Source organism: Rhagoletis pomonella, unplaced genomic scaffold (genome assembly GCF_013731165.1).
Source record: "Rhagoletis pomonella isolate Grant_MI unplaced genomic scaffold, Rhpom_1.0 Rhpom_scaffold_00004, whole genome shotgun sequence".
In the NCBI taxonomy this organism is placed as follows: domain Eukaryota; kingdom Metazoa; phylum Arthropoda; class Insecta; order Diptera; family Tephritidae; genus Rhagoletis; species Rhagoletis pomonella.
In genome coordinates, this window is record NW_023458558.1 from 45,986,811 (window position 1) to 46,004,275 (window position 17,465).

A 17,465-nucleotide genomic window follows, 5' to 3' on the forward strand; every position below is an offset into this window, starting at 1 on the left:
ATTGCGAATTCTGCTGAAATTGTGTGTAAATTTTTCTATGTGGTAATTGTGTTATACTTTGGTTCTAAAATAAATATTTGTGTTTTTGTTTCGTTTTTTCTTGTTTTCTCAAAATCAAAAAAAAAAACATGTGCGTATTTCGTGTAAAATGCTAAATGCCAAATCTACTACTACTACTACTACTACTCTACTACTACTCTCTATTTACAAAAAATAATTAACTAAAAGTTTGCATACTGCACGGATATTGTAAGTCTCACTCGAACTAACATATACTTACATATATGTATATCTATATACTTGTATATTATCTATCATATATGAGATATTTTTAATCTTTCTATCAAATATACATACATATGTATCTATATAACTCTCTCTCTCTCTCCATTCCTTCTAATGCTACTTAAAGCGCCTTAGTATAAAAGCTAACTTCTTATTTGGCACAGCTACTTTTAATCTTTCCCTTCCGCTTTGCATTACAATTGAATTTCATTCGAATTTCCAGACAATGTTCATCCAAAAATGCGATTCAGTCTCTCACCACCACCACCCAAGTCCGCTTCCGTCATAACATCGCCCACCAACATGCAAGCCAATTACGCACAAAGCAATAACAATGATCCACGTGCTTCCGGCATTGGCGCCCGAAGTGACGATGACATCTCGCCCGCCACAGCTGCGCCGCCGCCACCAAAGGACGATGCTGATGCTGCATCCGATTACAATCAATGGTTGCATGCAATGAAGTTGGTGGCGCGTTTGCCTGGCGGCATGCCACCGGAATTTAGACGCAAGGTAAGCTACATGCAGTTGTGGGTCAACACGACTGCCCGGAAATTCATTTAATTGCTCTCTAATTGGAACATTTTTCTATTCAACATTCGCGTCACATGACTGGCTTGCATAGTTGTGGCTCTCGCTGGCGGATAAATATTTGAAATCAAAAAACATAGACTGGGCAAAGGAGGAGGAGAAGTGTTTCTGCGAGAAGTGGCGCGAAGATGACGAAGAGCTGGGCATACAAATTGTCAAGGTGGGTTTGGAAAGAAAAACCAAATTTTATTGGTGCACTTGAATGTAAAATAGAATTGCACACTTTAGAGGCATGGATGCAGACGGGACGAAGGGTCGCTCTGGACATCAGCTCAGGAGTCTTTATTTATTGCTTCAATCTCAATTATCTTACTTTATTTTACAGGACTTGCACCGCACCGGCTCGAACTTGTGCACCGGCCCGGCTGGCTCGATCAATCAGGCCAAACTGAAGCGCATACTTTTAGGTTATGCGCGCTACAATCCGGAAGTTGGTTATTGTCAGGTAAATGTGCCCTTTATCTAACATAGCCTTTATGTATTTACAATTTTCATTACCATGCACTGGACACAGGGTTTCAATATGCTTGGCGCGTTAATATTGCAAGTTATGGAAAAGGAGGAGGCGGAGTCTATGAAAGTGATGATTTACTTGGTTGAGGGCGTGCTACCGCCAGGCTATTTCCATGGCTCCATGGGTGGCTTACAGGCCGACATGGCAGTGTTTCGTGAGTTGATGCAAACCAAGCTGCCACGACTGGCGAAACATTTGCAAAAGCTGCAGGGCCCTATTGAAAATGCCTACGAGCCGCCGCTAACGAATGTCTTCACCATGCAATGGTTTCTCACGTTGTTTTGCACCTGCCTGCCCATGACTTGTGTGCTACGTGTCTGGGATCTTGTGCTCATCGAAGGCAGTGATGTATTGTTGCGTACAGCGCTGGTGCTATGGAGCTTGCTAGAAGAGTAAGTCCACTACAGTATTCGACTAAAGTTTATATTTAATATTTAGTAACTCAAAACTATTACTTTCCACAGTCGCGTGCTTAGTACACGCACAGCTGATGACTTCTACGGCAAAATGGGTTCGTTTTCTAGTGAATTGCTTAATGGGCATCTCATTGATTCGAATGGGTTAATTGAGAAAGTTGTACAGCTCGGGCCGATACCAGACATACAACGGTTGCGCGACAAGCATCTCTACAACATCACACCGTTGCGTCACAAACAAGGCTTACAGTAATTTAATACGTTCTCCTTAATTTATAGAAAATTTTAAATTATTTAAACCATGTTGCTTTGCAGATTCTATTATGATGACGAAGAGCCCGGCTCTGATGAGGAGTCGCGCCTCGCTGTCGCCACCGTCTGGGGCATGCCGTGGGGTCGTCGTGGTTCGCAAGGCAACAGCAGCGCGGCAAGCAAGCAAGTCTCCGAGAATAAAGAACGCCTCGCATTGGATATTTCATTGCTGAAGAAGCAATACGATCGCCTGCGTGAAAGGCAGCGTCAAGCGCATATTATACTAACCACCGCATGCACCACAGCCCGCCAGAGCGCCATCACCACCTCTGCTACGCAACCTAGTCAATCGCTGACTGTCAATCAACTGCTCTTGGGTCGCCCCGCTATCGTTACCAACAAAGGCAGACGTATTGGTCCACCACTAGGCGCTATACCACCCGCACGCAAACCATCTCTTCCCACTGTATTGCACTCAAGGCCACCAGAGCGCCAACTACGCCGTGGTGAAACCTTACACTGGCGTGATACTGATATAAGTAAACGTCGTAGAGATAGCCTTACATGGAAGGAGATTAAGGCCGATCGTGCCAGTTTGTTGCGCGCGGATGTGGAAGCTGTGCCGAAGACACAAAAACTTCGCACACGCGTTGGCAAAAGCGATTCGTCGTCGTACAGCGAAGAAAGTGAAGATGAGCCAGACGATGGTTCGAGTACTGATACGAGTCTCTGCGATGACGATGATCCAAATTCTGGTGGTGATAAAACGCATTCTTCATCTATTGAGAACAGTCCCAAACGTAGATCTAAGTCTGCACGCAAGGCTAGAGAGCTCGCAGCGAAATTGGAAACATTGAACGAGCCCATTGAGAGCGAAAAGGAGCGCAGGCGCCCCAAATCGTGGGCGCCCTCATCTACAGAAATTCCTTTTATGCTTATGACTTCAGATTCGCCAACTCACAGCGCTGATGATGAAAAATCGGCACGTTCACATCATTTTGAGGAATTGATGAAAGAGGAGGAGGATAGCACAACCGAATGTGATCGACTCGGCTATAAGGGTGCCTCGACGTTAAACTGGCCTGACTCAAAGTTCTCCACCATTGCAGGAGATCTGGCTACGACGAACCTAGATGCACTGCATATTCAAACGGATGTATTGGAGTTACCTGTGATAACAAGCACAAGTCAACTTTCTCCTATGCCAGACATAGCTGCCTATCTCAATAGCTCAAGTATCAGTCCATTACCTATGCCGAAACCACTCTTCCTCGACTCAACCAATTCGCTTGGCAGTGGAGATGACGGAGAGGAGGGTAAAAAGTTTGCTGTCAATGATGACGGTGTGACAAATGAATATTTCGAGCGCGTTAATAGCGTAGAAAGACCCACAAAGTTAGACTTGTTTTATTCGCTCAACGAAGAAGATGGAATACGAAGGGCTGAGGAAGCAGACGTTGAACTAGAGAAGCGCGAAGAAAGTTGTCGCACTGATCATAGCACAAACAACGCCTTTGAAAAGTTGTGTGAAGACAACGGCCATGAAGAGAATACCAATAAATTTGAAGTATCGGACAAAAGTTCTGACAGACGCATGGAACTGCTAATTGACTATTCTGAAAAGTCATCTGCAGCCTTCATTGCAGCGGCAACCAATGAGGTGTCCACGAATCTGAGACAAGACAAGACTAAAGATGCAACTGATGCTACAGATTTCACCAGTGGAGTGCTTGCTAAGCAAAAGGATGCCGAGGTGGAGATATCTATGCCCGCAACAAGAGACAGTAACATTCCTGGTAAAGCTGTTGAACGGTTTGAGGAGAACCTTTTGAAAACAGCGATTCCTAAACCAAATACAAATAATATTAAAGCAGCGACGACAAAAAAATCGGGCACTATGAGTAATGCCTGCAGAAAACGGCGAGATCCTAGACGCTTGACTCTCACACGTTCTTCCACTATAGAAATTGAAGAACGCTTCCAGGCACTGGAACGCAGAATGAGTGAGGAAACATTTGTTAGCGATAAAGAGAAGATAAATAATGATGACACATCCGATGAAGCGCTTAAAAGAATAGTACCGTCAACAGCTGATCTAGAACAGAGGTTAACTTCACTTGAAAAGCAAATGAGTAAGGAAGGGGATGAGAGAAAAAGGTTTGCTGAAAGTAGCGAATGTAGAGATATTTCTAATCACGAAACTACATTACTAATTAACAGACAATTTACAGAATCAAGACACGAAAAAACGTTAAACAAAAACTCCTTTGAGGGATCTGCCAAAGAAAACGTACCCGCTAAAACACATACTTCAGACATAAGAAACAATATACCAGACGTTGTACCCTCTGGGGAGCATCGTGAGCCCACAATATCAAAACAAGCACGCAATCGTATTCCTTCAACTTCAGAGCTAGAAGATCGCTTCAGTGCTTTGGAGAGACAATTAAGTTCAAATGGTTTACCAACTAAGAGCTCAATGGACATGCGACGAGACGAAAACGGCGCCGGCAAAAAAGATCTGGAAACTCCACCTAATACGCCTACCGAAAGCAACAAGCCGCACTTAGAGAAAGGTGAAAGTAAGACTACGCTCAAGAGTGATATTGAAACAGAAGAAGCATCAGAGGGAGATGCTGGAGAAAACGACAAACCCCGCATTAAGAAGCTGCCATCAACTGCCGAACTAGAAGATCGATTTAATGCGCTAGAAAGAAGAATGAGCGCACAGAAAGCCAGCCCCAGCAAAACAAAAAAGGAGCCGCCCGACGAAGTAGAGGCTAAAGAAATTAATACCAAAAAGGAGCCGTCTGATGAAAATGCGAGCGAAAATGAGGTTAATATTCAAGCCAAGAAAGAAACGGTCGGTAAAAACGATAGCGAGCCAAATAAAGTAGAAGAAGTAGCCATAGAGAACGTTTCGCCAAAGGGCACGGCCAGTAAAGCAGATAGCAAAGTAAATAAAGTGGAAGAAATCGTCAAAGAAAAAGTTTCACCAAAAGGCAAAAAGGAGTCTCAAGTCGAAAAAGATAGTGCAGTAGAAGCTAAAACTAGTACTACAAAAACACCAAGCAAAGGGGACGACAGAGCAAAAGAAGATACGACCAAGAAGGAAGTGAAGAAAGACAAAGAGCAAACTGAGCACAAACGAGAAGATGTGGAAAAGAAAAGCGTGAAAGCACAAAAACCTAACGTCGAAAAGCGCGATGAAGATAGTGCAACAAAAGCATCGCAAAATAAAGAAACGGAAAACAACAAAGAACTCAAGTCAAAGCACGCTGAAAAGGAGCACGAAGAAAGGGAGGCTACCCGCGAAAGAAATGGAGACGATTCGAAAAACTCCGGAAAGAAATCACCACCAAGTACTGAAGAACTTGAGAAACGATTCAAAGCTTTAGAAAAACAAATGAGCAGCGCGAGCCTAGAGGGTAGAAAAGTGAATAAAAGCTTACCAGAATCTGAAAAGATTCAAGCAAAGGCAGACAAGGAAAGAAGAACTTCATCGTCATCTGAAAATCGCAGTCAAATGGTAGAAACAAAACCAGAAACGAGCGCTAAAGCCATGAAAAGCTTCGAGGACAAATGCAGGCAAGTGAACAAAGAACTATCTCAGAAAATTGAGTCAGAACTTGAAAAAACAGCACCAACAACAACAGGCGATGCAACCGCACCTGATCCCAATTTGGTTGAGATTTTCAATAAAAAATGTATTGAAATCAATACAGAGCTAGCAAAATCAGCTAAAAAGGAAGTTGCGCAGCACAAAGCTGTAGAACGCGTAGACGACTCGAACATTACATGCAAAAGACGCGCATCCGAACCACCTTCCACAGAAGACTTAGAAAAACGTTATGAATCCCTCAAACGTCGAATGAGCACAAAAACTATCATTGAAAAAGGATTTGGTGCCAAAGATAAAAGCAGGACTGCTTTTGAGGAGGAATCAACTGAAGAAACTCCAGTCACAAACGATACGAAAATGCAAGCTAAAATCAAACCTTCAGGCCCACCAAGCACTGAGGACCTTGAGAGCCGATATGAAGCATTGCAGAGGCGATCCAGCGAGCAGAAAGCACAAGACGGCAATAGCCAACAAGAAAGGAAAGCGCGAGCGGCGAATGATAGAGAAATTGTAGAGGCAAAAACAACAAAGCGCGCCGAAAACACAGCTGCGCAGGAAATATCTAAGAATATCCAACAAAAACCGCAACCGAACGAAGCGCATTCGGAAGCAAGCACCCCTCGAATTCCTGTTGCCCCACCAATGCCTTTGAGAGATACTGTAGAGCCTTTTCTAAACGACGAACAGCATCGCGCGCTTATTGAAGAGTTTCAGAGCAAAATCAAGGTGCAACCAAATGGTGAAAACCTAAAACCAAGCGACATCAACCCAAATCGCCGCACAACACCCGAACGTCAGCGAACAACAACATTCGATGGAACCTCGGAAGCACATGCAAACACCGCTTTCTTTAGATCGGAAAATTACGAACCCTGGTACAGTCAGCCACACAAAATGGTTCGTCGTTTCTCCGATTTACCATCAAGAGCTGATCTTGAAAATCGCTTACACTTTTTGGAAAGACAATTGATCATAAAATTCTACAAGCAGCGCTGTGCAAGTGATTCCGAAGTGGCATCGAGAAAACATTTTTTGGATGTAAAAAGTCAATCCGCCGACAACGAAGCGCCCAGTACGTCGGCACGCAGCCAACAGCAAGCAGCAGAAGATTTGGAAAAACGTGTACTTGCGTTGGAAAAGCAGCTCAGCGAAAATAGTCTTAAATTGCTGGAGGCTGTGCGTGTGAGGGATCAGGAAGCTGCTGCTGAGTCCAGCTCACCGCGACGGCTTAGCTCGGAGACCGTTGATGCGACAGGAAAAGAGCTCGTGCGTTACGTTGGCGAACTTGAAGAACCAGGCTCACTTAAGCCAATAAATATCAGTATTAATATCAAAATGCTGCTCAAAAGAAACGAGGATGAAGAAAATAAGCCCAAAGATAAACTGCCGACCGCCGCGGAATTGGAAAAACGACTCGAGGTGCTGGAGCAGCAACTAAAAATGTCTAGATCACGCCGAGAGGGCAGTATTGTTGAGCAGCAAAATTGCCAAGATGAAGTGCAGGAATTGAAGAAGTCTGAAGAAAAAACGGAGGAATCCGTAGCCAAGGAAATTGAAAGCAACGAGGCGATAAGAGAACTGCCAGATGCAAAGAGGGAAGACAATGAAGGGATTAGAGAAACGCCAGAAATAGACAAGGTTGTGAAGGAGGCGATAAACGAGGAATGTAAAAGTGATAACAAAGTTATAGATACTGTGAGTATGGAACCAGAAGAGAAAGAGAAAAGTATAACAAACGCTGAGGCTTTAAAAGCTGAAAAAACTCTTGAGAATCAGCAAATTGCGCGCTCAAATAAAGAAATCGCTGTAAATAAGGAAGTTTGTGAAGTGAAAGCTAAAAGCGATAGTCCCCCAAAAATGGATGAAGTCGTCAACGAGAAGACAGAAAGTAACGAGAAGACTATATGCTCAAATGAAGACGACGTTACAACTAAGAAATCACCAATGCAATCGGAACAATTAGAAGACACAAAACAAAATAAGAATATAGACGAGGATTCAGCGAAGGAAAATGAACCTAGCAAGGAAAAGCAGGATGGAAGCAAAGAGTTGACGACAGCTGCTGAAAACCAACAAGCAGCTGAAACGTCGGTTGCTCCTACGCAAACTGCCATTCAAGTTGGATCGTCTGATCCCAACAATAAAACGCTCGTGCTGCTGCTCGACAACGAACCGAAAGCTGTAAAAGTACGACGACTGACACGCGCAAACACCGAAGAATTGGAGAACCTATTTCAAGCGCTCGAAAAGCAATTAAGTGATCGCAATCTGATAAAATCGGAAGACGGCAAGCTAGTGCGTGCCGCAGATAAGCCAGATGAACCATCAGAAGAGTCGAAAGCATTAGCACAACTGTCGAAAGAGATTGAAGATTTCACAAAAGTAGATCAATCGGCGAAAGAGAAAGAAACAAAAAAGGAAAGCGCTGTCGAAAAGTCAAAAACGCCAGTTGAAGACTACGATTGGGGTCCAGATCCTGTAAAGCGGCACTTAAAACGCAAAACTGTACATCTGCCATCAACCAAAGAACTAGAAGCACGCTTCAGATCACTAGAACGTCAAATAAAACTGCTAGAAGATGTTGAGAAAATCGACGTCGAACAACGCTTGAATGAAATTGAGCGCAAAATCAAAATGCAATATTCGCTGTCGCACGAGAAAGACCTCACAAAATTTCTAGAACTTTGTGAAGGTAAGAGCTTAGATGAGCTACCCGAAGCTATAACGGCCGCACGTGATAGATATCAACCGGAAGAGGGTAGCGCTGCCAGAACACCTACGCCAAAGCACAGCAGATCCCCGTACACCTCACCATCGCGTGCAAAAGAGAAGACACCGCACACGTCCCCGGTGCGCACACCACGCGAGTCTCGCAGTCCCAAAAGGCATACCTCACCTGGACGTGTTCGATATGATGATGGCCAAGTAACATCTAAGAGCCCAAAAAGACATGGCACGCCTGGACACGTTCGATATGAGGATCCAAATATACCAACGACTGAAGATCTGGAGTACCGTTTTCGCGCATTGGAACTTCCAAGATCTAAGTCGAAGGAATCGTTGACTGGCAAATCAAAAAAGAATAACGTCGATTCGAAAAAGTCACTAATACATCCACTAGAAATGCTACTCGACCCCAGCTCCGATGAGGATGCTATACCCACAACTGGCGAACTGGAGCATAGAATAAGAGTGTTGGATGATAAAAGGAAGACACCTTCGCCTTCGCGACAATCACGCTCCCGTTCGCCGACAATTGAAGACATAAAGAATAGGAAATTAGCAGAAGAACAGCGGCCAAAAGCGCCCATACACAGTTTAGAAACGCTTGTCGCGTCGCCAACCAAAAAAGAGTTACCCACAGCTGAGGAGTTGGAGGCACGTATGCGCGCTTTGGAAGAGGAACATTGCTTCGACTTCAAAATGCAGAAAACTTATCAGGAGTTCAATCAGAAGCTAAAGGATGCCGTATCTCCATCGCTTTCTTTCGAAGAGTTTAAAACTTCCAAATCGCGTGAGGAAAGCCCCAGACGCAGCGAGACAAACCGTTCGATCACACCAAAATCTGCCTTGCGCGACTCTGCCAGCAACTATGACGACGGGCAATACAGATCAACCAGTCCTAAGGCCATACGCTTCCGTGATGAAGAAGACGATTATGTTACGAGCATGCCGTTAAGACCAAAATCACGCACGGATACACGGGATAACATTGGACGCACGGTGGGCACTGTTGGTGCTTTAGGAATAATTGAAGAAAATTCTAAATACCTTCAACGTATTCTTAAGCAGACTCTTACAGATTCGTGTAGCAGTATAAATGCGGCGCTTACGTCCGAGGGACTTGACGAGTTGGGCAGTCGACTAATGAGGGTGTGTTATAGTCCATATATATATAGCCACATCCATAAATCACTCAGCTACTTAACTCAACTCATTCTCTTTTTAGGAGACTTCACCACTACAGCGTACTGGCAGCCATACTGGCGTACCCCTGCGTACCAATGACAACATTAACGAACGCTTGGATTCCATTAAAAATACGATCAAGTCCATCGACACACTCTGCGAGGAGAAACCGTATCGAAAAGAGCGCTGCCAGCGCTACATTGATTCACTATTTTCCGACTCAATACATTTTGCCAGCAAGAAGACCTCGCTGGAGGATCTCTCGCGCTCAGATAGTCGTGCACATCGTGAACTTGGCCCCTCCATACGCATCTCAGATCATAGCCAACGACACGCAGACTATTTATACGGTCGTTCTTTGGGTTCGGCAGAATCTATACGTTCGACAAGTCCATTGCGCGCTGCCAGTCCATTGCATCATCGTTCAAATCGGGACTTACGTCGTGAAATCTCACCACGCCGGCGGCACGAAGAAGAGCGTGAAGAGTACCAGAGTAGGGTAAGACGAGAAAATATGTTGCCAAATTATTCTTTATATGATAGCCTTAGAGATGTAAGTAGTGGTAGTTTAATTAAGTTTCATAAAGTAGATAGACAACTAGACACTTACAAATGTGATGAAAGAGACAGATCTAGTTCACGATCGGCCTCCAGATCGCCGTTGAGATCGCCGTATGGATCGAGGGAGATGATGATGATGAAGACGGAAAGCACCAATGCCAACACACGACACAACAACACCAACATCAACTGCGACGACAACGACCGGTACAATCTAAAAACAATGAAAAATAAATGTTACGAATTGGATTTGAATAGACCATACGTGCCCGCATACCGTCATAACACAACAGACACTCTACTCGACTACGATTCGCTGAAACGCTCTAATACGCCCGTCTATGTGCCCGGGCGCCTAGATATACGTCATACGACAGTTACGTCAACGTTTTATGATCGCTTATTGGCGGAAAAGGAGATTGAACGAAAATTTTCGCGACCTTCTAGTCGTTCGCCTATCGTTTCGCCATCGGTTACGTCGAAAAGTTATGTTGATTTGATGAGTGCAAGCACCAAAACTTACTACCATGACAAATCACCAACAACGACTTTGGCAGCATTACGATTGGAAAGTGGTGCTGGCGCTACAAGCTCTCCCAACATTCAAAGAAGCGCCATGACCACCAATAACACCCACACCAACCAATCCTTGAATCCCTTGAAATTCGATACTAACACAAACACCACCACAACCACCTTTAGTACCGCTACACTAGATTCGGCCAAAACACCTACAGGTAATTCAAGCATATACTCGTACCAATTAGACATGCCGACGCGGTTTCCATTGGTAGCCGAGGCTTCTAAAATGGACTTACGCATACGCAGTTGTGATAATATACTCATGCAAATCAAATCTAATTCTATAACTGCAGCTGGGCTAGGGCATTTGACCCATAATACAACAACACCTATAGCCGCAACAGCAACAACAACAACAAGTACGACCGGTACATCGACGTCGACAGAGACGCTAACAAGCAATCGGTTTTCGTTTCCGACTACGACTTCGACTAATTATGGAATTGGCTTGAGTGAAAATATAACAAACAACACTACCAAAATCACCTCTATAACAACAAGTATTACAACAACTAACAACTACTTCTCCACTACCAACATCACCAATACTGCTACAACTACATTAACAACAAACTTGAACATCAACAACAGTTTCACAGGTTTTGACAGATTAGCAACAGTACCAGTAACAACAATACCATCCCAAATAGCAACAACAACAGCAATTAGTGCTTTTAGTACCAACCCCATGACAATGACAACAACTACTACTTATAATTTTAATAGCCTGACAACAATTACAAAACCAACAACGCATGGCAATGAAAATACCAATAATTTCTACCCAAATAATACGTCTGCAACACTGTTGTCGTACAACACAACGAGTGGTGGTGGCGTTGGGGGCAGCGGCCTCTTTAATACACCCCTGAATATGGCTCTAACAATGCGACAATCTTCTGATGGGACGGCGCTCTCCACATTTGGCCTGTACACTAGTAATTTAAACAACAACAACTTTAGTAGCAACAACAGCCACTTGAGTTACAACAACAGCAATACAACAGAGGGTTTAGCTCCAAATAAGAAGTGAAAAGTGTAAAACATTCATACACATACCAAGTAGTAGTAGAAGATGCAACCGTGCTGCCTAAATACGAAAAAAAAAAAAAAACAAAGAGTGAGTGTAGTGATGATGATTAAGAAAGCAATGCTGTGCGTTTGTAGTTGAGTTGAGTACTGTTAACAAGTTTTTAGCAAGCAAAAGAGCAAAATAAGATAGAACTATATTTACACAAAAGTAGTTATACATATGTACATACATACATACGTGATTATACTGTAGTGTGAAAGACATTGTATTCCAACTATATTATTTATAAATAAATAGTTCAATGAAGAGAAGTGTTATGCATATTGTGCTTCGAAAATATTGAGAGATCTGCACACTAGCGAAAATTTTTAACCGCGAAATTTGATTGCCATAAATAACTACCACTCCTTCTAACTGCTTATGTAGGTGCATGCGTGGGCACAGAACCCTGTCAATGTATTTAGTTATTCAGCCATTGAGTTTTTTGAAGAAATACTGGCATTGCATATTTGAAGGGACAATTAGTCTGTTCGGACTAAAAGTCTGATCATGGCAATTTAAAGTAACTTCGAGGCTGTCACTTAACAGGAGGAACTTAACGTAACTTAATGCCACGTCGGAAGTCTATTCCAATATGATTTTCTTTGTTTTAAATTATGTTAAATTAAGTTGCCCTAATCAGACTTTAAAACCTGCGGAACTGTCAAACTATTTTGTTCTCTCAAGTTGGAGTTACGGGAGCGCAACTACAACTGTGTACGGGAACGCAGACAGCACTTTTCCAGCAAAAACGTCAGTAGGTTTGTCTACATGTCATCAATAACAGGGTGTTCGATTATTCGCCTTTTTCCAAACCCGGTTTCTAGTTATGCGAAAAATTTCAATTTGAAAAAAAAACGGTTACCTATTAATAAAAACCCAGATAAAACGGTTTTATTTTACATATGTAGTTTTCATACAATGAAAATGCTTATGTTAGTATGATGTCATGACTAAAAATTACAATAAGACTATTAACATTAAATATAGCTTTTATTTAGAAAGGAGTAAAGCAAAATAAGTTCAAAGTTTTTTTTTAGATTAAAAGCGAAACAAATAAAAATCAGGAAAACTTCACATTTCGTCATATTCTATTTTTTGTTTTAATACTTTACTGCATTTTTGCAGCCTTTATCAGATTTGAGTACACTCAGAAAAAAGTCAGCCAAATATATTTCTACCAACACATGATTTGGTAACTATAACCAAATAATGTGACTATAACTAAATCATGTGTTGAGAAAAACATATTTAGTTGACGTAACTAAACTCTTTTCTCAGTGTAGTGTAGATTAAAAAAAACGCCTATAAATATCAACGAAAAAAAGCGGTGGAAACCGGTTTGGAAAAACCGGGTCAATCACCCTAACTAGTGCATACACTGCTGATTTAACTGAAAGGTCATTAAGCAATTATTAAAATCTATTCAATTAAGAATAAGTACTTACGTCTTCAAATATTTCGTTGTTTACTGTTTTACTGTTTTAGCTTAGCGTTTTGTTTTTGTTGGCAAATGCAGCCCTGCTTATAGTTTGACACTTTTCATGAATTTGCCAGAAGAAAAACTCCGGACTAAATCCTAAAACTTCATTCTGGAAACAGTTGCTCTGTTACCCTGACGAGAGTGTTCTCAGATACACTCAGAAAAAAGTCAGGCAAATATATTTCTCTCAACACATGATTTGGTAACTATAAACAAATAATGTAACTATAACCAAATCATGTGTTGAGAAAAACATATTTAGTTGATGTAACTAAACTCTTTTCTCAGTGTACAGAATTTTTGGACGAGGGAACGATTTTGAACTAAATCCTACAAATCCTGGACGTTCTGGAACGTACTAAATATCGTTGACAATGTTGTTATTTTTGAGCTTTTTGTAGCATATTTCACTATCGTAGATAGCTCCGTGCCATGAGGAGATTTGGAGCTTGCACATAATGCAAGCTTATAACAATTTCAACATCGATAGCATTTTTCAAAATTTTAGCATATTTTTCATCATTTAGAATTTCATCCCAGGTCTTGTGGACCAACGGAAACAGGTTATTAAAAACGTTTGCAGCTTTCGATACACATCTTGGAAGATTCAATTTCCTCAAAGTGATTGTATTTGGAATTTTATCAGAGTCATTTGGTTGCCCCCTAACGTTGGCGTTTTTTGAGTGTATTAAGGAAGGCATAAACTGCTCTGATGATGCCAAGGCATTCTCTGAAAGCTGATAAACTGTTTTTAATGTGGCGCAAAGTCCAGAAGTACCTCACCCAATTGTATAAAAATGGTATTTTGTTCGAAATTGGCCACCGTACACTTAATTAGAGAATCACCTGGAATGTTTTAAGTACTAGCTCCGTTCAATATCTGCCCCAGAAGAGTTACCAGACTCTAAAGAAATAAAAGATTTTAATCCCTCAGAAAGTATTAAAAATGGCCTATGTCGCGCGAGGAATCGAGAAAAAATCCTCTAAATATGTACTGACTTAGACCATACTTGCAGAACTTTTTTCCAAAATTTTGGGAATTTTTTTTTTTAACTTAAGAATTTAAAAAATTGTGTTTTTAGTTATGATTAGATCAATCTCCCCTTAATCGCTGGATCATGAATTCTCGATAGAATACAGGCCTTGTTACTGGAGAAGAGAGAATTTGAAATTGCTTAGTTACAGATTACACAAGGCATCAAAATAGAAACCAAATTTCCGGCGCAAATTTTAATGCTAATATTGATAGACTTCTATGCGCTGACAACGAATCCGTAGGAGCGAATAGAATTTGAGAAAAAAAAAATGGCCAAAGTGTCAAAAAATCACGTTTTTGGATTTTTTGAGAAGCTCTAGCGATGAAAAAAAGGGATGGAATCTTTCACATAGGTCTAAATTAAGGCATGAACTTTAGGATACAATACCCGAAAACACACCATACATTGAAATGTTTGTAAAAGTGGCCGGTAACTTCGTTTATCGGTTACAAAATGTTTACTATCAAATTAAACTTAAAGCGGGACTTGTATGGAGAAAAAACTTTTCACTGTTTAAAAAGAAATCTTAGAAGGCAGCGTCACGCGAGCTTTGCTTTTAAAGCATTGAATCAATTCTACTAAGAATCTTCGATTATTTTTTTTTTGTTTACTTAAAGTAAAGGCCAACAATTTATTGTATTTACGATATTAGTACAGTCAAATAAGGAGAAACTCACGATGCTTTCATGGTGGTCAGTTCTTTTTGGATACTGTAAGGTCAGCCGCAGGGAGTGTAAAACTTGATTTGCAGAACTGCGGAGGTTGTGGTAAACTTTTTTAAACTATTTTTGGACCTAAATCAAACTTGCCCAAGCGTTAGTATCCACACACATCGCTATACCATTTTAAAACGACGTCAAACATAATTATTTAGTAAATACATTTTTCATAGAACTTTTTAACTCTCTAACGCCTACCGAAGCGGGTCTTTTTGGCGCACTTTTGAAAAACGGCAGTGGCAATATTTCCAACTTTTCCACACAATTCGCTGTCAAATTGAGAAAGAGAAACTTTATTTAGATGTGTGAACAGCCAAAAATACCTTTATGTCACATTTCGGAAATCAGTTTCAGAAATCAAAGTTGCAAGATATGACTGTAATTGAGAGAGCGCAAATCGATTTCGGAAATATATTTCAACTTGCTCGTGTGTGGCACTGGCAATCTGCAATACGCTTTTCGGAAATAAAAAAAAAAAAACTCTTTTTAAAGACACTTTACATGCAAGGTGTGACTGCTTATGCAACTGCTTTCTGAAATTTCTTAATTTCACAGCCTTTTCGAAATGTATTGCATTTCCACGCCTGAGAGGCTCTTTAGAGGGTTAAATATTGCACAAGAATATTATGCTACCATGGGTCATCCAAAAACGAAGTCCAGCAAAATGCAATGGTATTAAGGGAAAAGAGTAAATACATAATATTTCATGAAAAACAATACATATATACTATGTAGCTAGCTACCTTCTTATAAAAATAAAACTTTAACCCTCCTTAAAACAAAAAAAAAATTTGTGAAATGTAGCAAAATCCTCTTGGGGTTTGATACTCAGTGAAAATATTTTAAATCATATAGTTAGTTTGGGCCCCTAAAATGACTCTTTCCGTGAGCAGGCCTTGGAGAGCTGCTTTGGGCCCGAGGGAAGATGACAGGGCGTTTTTTGAGATTAGGTAAAAATCCTGATGGAGCAAAAAAGTCTTTCGATTCGTGTTCAGCGACCCCAAAAACAAATGAAACACCAAGTTTGGTTGAAAGAACCCTTCATCGATTTATTTATTTTTTTTTTTTTTGAGTTCTGTATAATTAATTGGAGTCAGAGTTTTAAGCCTAATAAAATCCAACTAAATACATATACTCAAACGATTCCATGTATATTGCTCTCTAATAGCTCTTCACATCGCATCTTATTTGAGCGGTAATGTTCAATATTTCAATAGCTTCAAGGGATCTCTTGAGATCAGCAATATGCTCTGCGAAAGGTTTCATATTTCGACTCTGGCCGACGGGCCCGAGAGAACTAAATGCCATAGCACCCCATGCGACGGGCCTGCTACACTTGTTTTCAAGCTGGCAGCCTTTCCACAACCACTTCAGTTCCGCAAATCTTAAGTTTTACATTCCTTGCGACTAGCCGCGCAGTATTCAAAGAGAATTATTCGTTATGCAAAAAATCGTCAGCTCACCATTTTTCGATCCTAATTTGATTTTTGAAATCCAATTTTACAATAAACCATATGTGTGTATAAATAGTATACGTCATGCAACGAAAACATAAATCCATACATATTTATTAAAATCTACTTCTTCACTTCATTTACAAATAAATAGTAAACCAAATTACAATTACAATTAGGAAGTTGGAACCCTGCAACGCTGTATAAGTGCATATTTATAGCAATGATACCTACATAAATACAAACATACTACTACTATTATGCAACTAAATATTTAACTTTTATCTACAAGTTGGTAGCAAATAAATTTACTTTTGGAGTTATTATAATGCGAACTATTTAATCGAAGCACCCTTTTCCTAAATGCATATTGTATACCACTATATACTTATAAATAACAGTACATACATACTTACATATGCCCAAATGCACCTTAGCACCTCAGCACCCACATACCTATTTAGCTCAATTATAACATACAAACAAACATACATAAATACGTCTGGAATGCTCTGCTAAACTAAAAACTGCTCGTATTTAACGCTTCGAATTTTACCAAAATCACTTAATTTCGCAAATTGAACCTGAAAATGAGCTGGACTTGGCGGAGAGTAGCACCAATCGCAACATACCTCATATTAGTATATGCATCTGATACCACATGCATACAAACATATTTACTCCACTAACACGAACTTAGGACTACATAAATATTTAACTTTAAGAAAATAAAAACTGGATCAAAAAAAAAACCATTGCTGTATCAAAAAAGTTACGAACTTACTCCATAAAAATATATTCTATTCCTTTAAATTTTAAATAAAGCATCTTCCCAATGCTGATCAATAGATTATCTGCTCTGCATAACTATGTATATGTATGTCTAAAAATATTTTCAGCGAATTGTAACTTCCTCAATTAAAAAATGTTTTTCTCATTTAATTTTTCAAATATTTAAAAAAACAACG

The 17,465-nt window shown here is 40.7% G+C and overlaps 1 protein-coding gene across 4 annotated transcripts in view; it reads left to right on the top strand.

The window, feature by feature from the left end:
• The window catches only part of LOC118737641 (titin), a 50,112-nt gene extending 38,273 nt beyond the window's left edge, over nucleotides 1-11,839 (top strand). For 2 of the 4 annotated variants that reach the window (XM_036468287.1, XM_036468288.1), the window contains 7 exons: nucleotides 509-798; nucleotides 911-1,036; nucleotides 1,202-1,321; nucleotides 1,391-1,782; nucleotides 1,855-2,055; nucleotides 2,122-9,553; nucleotides 9,630-11,839. In XM_036468287.1, the coding sequence (XP_036324180.1) occupies nucleotides 509-798; nucleotides 911-1,036; nucleotides 1,202-1,321; nucleotides 1,391-1,782; nucleotides 1,855-2,055; nucleotides 2,122-9,553; nucleotides 9,630-11,765 (10,697 nt within the window). In that variant the 3' untranslated portion in view covers nucleotides 11,766-11,839. The remainder of the gene's footprint in view (nucleotides 1-508; nucleotides 799-910; nucleotides 1,037-1,201; nucleotides 1,322-1,390; nucleotides 1,783-1,854; nucleotides 2,056-2,121; nucleotides 9,554-9,629) is intronic. The other 2 variants (XM_036468290.1, XM_036468289.1) reach the window with 2 other exon arrangements.
• The last annotated feature ends 5,626 nt before the right edge of the window (nucleotides 11,840-17,465 follow it).